Genomic DNA, 4,106 nt, shown 5'->3' on the forward strand with positions numbered 1-4,106 from the left:
CGATACAAACAGCGAGTAGTGTTAACGAATACAACAAGGGTGCAAGGTCAATTATACTATGGATAGTAAAACAGAAGAGCAAGGGTAAGAAACCATCACCAAGCGTGCACACTAGTACGACGTCGGAGTCGAAGTACCTACCGTTAACAAGCCTGAAACGCGATCTCCGAAAGGCGTAGACGGAACGACCGGACCTACGAAGGGTCCACCGGTGTTAGAGTATAACCCAAAAACACAATAACACGACCTTCTCACACAAATCCAAATCATACACCTCTTGAAATCGGTTTCTCAAACGCAACTAGACACTAGCCGAGTGCTCGAAATCGTACGAAACTTCCACCGCTCGGCCTCACCCGTCGTTTTCCGGACCCTCGAGAAGACGCGTGGACAGCCAACAAGGATCAGCGACGCATACAATCAAACCACGAGCACCGTCGATGAATTCGATGTCGGAAAAACGTTCTATCGGCGCGATTTTGCCGAAAAACGGTCCGGAAATGGCGATATTGATTTCCGCCAAGGCTTGGGGGCTTGACGATCAGTCCAGAAGTTGTCCTGACCGCTTAACTTGTTGCAACAGCATGCCACGACGAAGCGAAACGCAAAAGATCCCTAACGGCACATGAAATCACATTATTTTATGTGATTTCATGACTCCAACGGGTCGTACCAGCAAACCAGGATCTCAGAGGTGCCATCACAGCTTGTTGGCTAGGTTTAGCATTGCCTGGCGTGCTCACTTCTCGAGAGCACTGCCGGCAGCAAACTACGCGCGCTACTGAGCGACGCGGAAACACAGCGAAACCAGCGGCGCCACAGCGCGACAGATAGCACATTACTCTCTAACAGGGCACCGTTAACCTAAATGGAGGTGAGCAATCGTGTTCACCATGAGCAAACGATTCATCGTGCGTCACCTCTAGAGGTGTAAGGACTGAGATTTTTACAGTTGCAACTATAACTCTCTGTAGTTGCGATGTTTATGTGTGTTATTTAATAATTAAGCACTCGTCAGTTTCAGGACGCAAAATGAGCTAAAACGGAAAGTTACGCGATTATTAGTTTTCATTTAACTGTGAATATTTAACTCGGTTTTTCGGGTGGAAGCACGCCAGTAGAGTTGGCTTTCTACGTGTATCGGGACTCACGGTTCATAATCAGTTCCACATAGCTTTTCACCGCGTTCAGCTGTTCTGAACTGAATCGGACTGACGGATTTGTGAGTTTGAGCACGGATTTCGAGGAAAATCAAAAATACATGTTTTAGATGTATTTTGTGTTTGCTTTCGATTAGAAGAAATGTTGGATTTGCTCGTGAATCCGTGGCGATCGAGCGATCGAAATCGTAGTTGGTTGTCTCGAGGTGCTGATCGACGGGTTGCTATCCTGTTCGCAAATCCTGACGGACGGCGATCTCGGAGATCGCGCGATTGATCGAGGGAGAGTATCGGTGATGCAAAACGGTAAATTCGCAAAATTGCGAATTTTATGTTACGCTTGCACGAGATCGTATGGAGTGCGTTACCGCGATTGAACCCACTATGAAGGACTAAGGTATGAAATACCAGAAGCCTTCGTGGTGTGACTATTGTGCAAAATTTGCACTCGGATATACATGCCCCAAACCCACGATGATCGGTTTCCTAAAACCAACTATCGTAACTCGCCGGAAGTCCCGAAATCGCACCGGGACCCCGTCGGGACCCACGAACTGTCCCGGAACGTACCGACTCGTGCTACGAGTCATCCGCTGCCACTAAACATGAGTAATCGTGTATCATGGCAGCAAACACCACTCCTTACGTCGAAACAATTATCGTCGAATAATCATTTCGATCCGGGTTCCCGGAAGTGTCTATTTCGACACCGGAACCCACCGTCGCTCATCCGTCATTTCTGAACTCATGAAATGACGCGAGTGACCAGCCAATAAGGCTCAACGACTATACAATAGCTCACGAAGCACCGTCGGAATAATTCCGAACCAAAACCGCGTTCCGTAGGCGGATTTTGCCGACAAACGCACCGGAAATACATTTTCGGTCTTCGCAAAGGTCCGGGGCCTTGGACAATCAGTCCAGAGGTCACCCCCAGCTCACCCATGCTGCCAACAGCAGCCACGACAAATCACATTGCATAAAAGCCCTTTCGATTCCAAGAAAACACATTATTTCATGTGTTTTTCGGGCTTTTATGGTCCGTCTACGCAAACCAGAGGTCAATCAGCCGAGCTAAGATACCTACTTACAGATTTCGACGTGCTGGAGGCTGTGCTCACCTTTCGGAGCACTGCCGACCACAGTGGAAAGCGCACAAGCAGTGTGAACTTCAGCAAAACAGCGCGCACTATCACTTAATCGCGTCAAACACGCAAACCGGGAAACCGTTGACCCCGACGGAGGTGAGCACGATGTTCAGCACGAAGTAAGGATCATCGTGCTCACTTCCCGGATCATCGGAGTGTCCTCGGATCACCAGAAAGGTGACCGGAACCCTAAACAACTATGCTGGAACAAAACTAGCCTTACCGGAGCTTGGAGGAGCTAGGGCAGCACGACGGCGGCCGGACGGCGGGAGCTCCGGCGGCAGGAGGGTTTAGGCGATGCAGGGAGGCCAAGGGATGCATCAGCCGGCGTCGGGAGGCGGCGGCGACGGCAGGCATTGATGCCCTAGTCACCCAACCCGAGGGAGGCATCTGCCTATTTCGGCTGACAGGAAGTTCCGGCGGCGGGGGCGCCGGCGGTGGACGAGTGCGGCCGGCCAGGCGGAGCCGGTGCTCGCGCCGGACGGTGGCGGAAGGCAGCGGCGGCGATGCTGGACCAAACCGAGCCCACACGGGTTCACCACGGGCTCCAAAGGTAGCCGCGACCAAGGCGGCGACCGGAGGGAGGTCGGGGCGACGGCGGCATGTCGCCGGAGGTCGAGGAAGGTCGGCGCACCATGTGTCGGGTGGCGGCGACGCGCGGTGGTCGAGAAGACCAAGTCTCGGCCGTTCAAGGTTGGGCGGCCGCAGAAAGGGAGAGCGGCGGCCGGCGGTGTCGGGAGCGGCGGCGATGGCGCGCGGGGGCACGCCGGAGGTCACCGGAGGGCGGCGCGACCGATGGGGAACGGCGGTGGCGCGCGGAGGCAGGGATCACCCAGGCTCGACCTGGGTGACTGCTGCTGGCCGCAGGGAGTTCGGGCAGCTCCGGCGTGGCACGGGGACGGCGGAGGCCGGCGGGGACCGCGCCGGGAAAGGGGTCTAGGCCGAGGGGAAGGCTTCCTAGGGTGGCTTGGATCTTCTCTGATGTCGAAGGCCGAAGGGGTGGTGGCACGGTGGAGGAAAGAGGTTGGCCAAGCAATTCCGGCGGCCGGGGAAGCTCGCCGACGGCCGGGGTGCGCACACTGCTAGAGCATGGACCTGCAGATGGCGGCTAGGGCACAGATGGGGCGCTGGGTCGAGTAGATCTAGGGTTTCATGCATAGAAACCCTAGATGCACATTGAAAGAAGATATCGCCGCAGAAAGGGAGAGCGGCGCCGGCGGCGGAAGCGGCGGGGCGTGATGCGCGCGCGGCACGCCGAAGGTCCCGCAGGCGTCGGCCGACCTGATGGGGGTGGGAACCGGCGTGGCTGCCGAGCAGGGATCACCTCAGTCTCACTGGGGACTGCGCCGAGGAGTTCGTGCATCCGGCTTGGCACGGTACGCGAGCCGGCGGACCGCGCCGGGAAAGGGTCTACGCCTGAAGAAGTTTCCTAGTTAGTGGCTTGATCTTCTCGATTGAGCCGACAGGGTGGTGCACGGGATGAAAAGTGGCCAAGAATTCCGCGCGCGGGGAACTCGCCGACCGCCGGGCGCACACTGCAGAGCATGGACTGCAATGGCGCTAACACAGATGGGCGCCTGTCGATAGATCTATAGGTTCATGCATAGAAACGCTAGATGCACAAGTATATCCGAGTGCAATTTGCACAAAATTCCACGAAGCATTGGTGTTCATACTATCTCTCCATAGTGTGCTTTAAACTCGTAACAGACCTCCAAAGACGATCTCGTGCAAGTCGGTACATAAAATGCGCAACTGTTGCGAATTACCGTTGCCAACACCGGCTCTCCTCGATCTA

The 4,106-nt window shown here is 55.3% G+C and overlaps 1 protein-coding gene across 1 annotated transcript; it reads left to right on the top strand.

Moving 5' to 3' along the window:
• Window positions 869–3,248, top strand: LOC109725226 (rRNA 2'-O-methyltransferase fibrillarin-like). Its single transcript, XM_020254327.1, has 2 exons — window positions 869–874; window positions 2,526–3,248. The coding sequence occupies exons 1-2, from the start codon at window positions 869–871 to the stop codon at window positions 3,246–3,248; spliced, it is 729 nt and encodes a 242-aa protein (XP_020109916.1).

The sequence above is a fragment of the Ananas comosus genome, linkage group 19 (genome assembly GCF_001540865.1).
Source record: "Ananas comosus cultivar F153 linkage group 19, ASM154086v1, whole genome shotgun sequence".
NCBI classification, from domain to species: Eukaryota; Viridiplantae; Streptophyta; class Magnoliopsida; order Poales; family Bromeliaceae; genus Ananas; species Ananas comosus.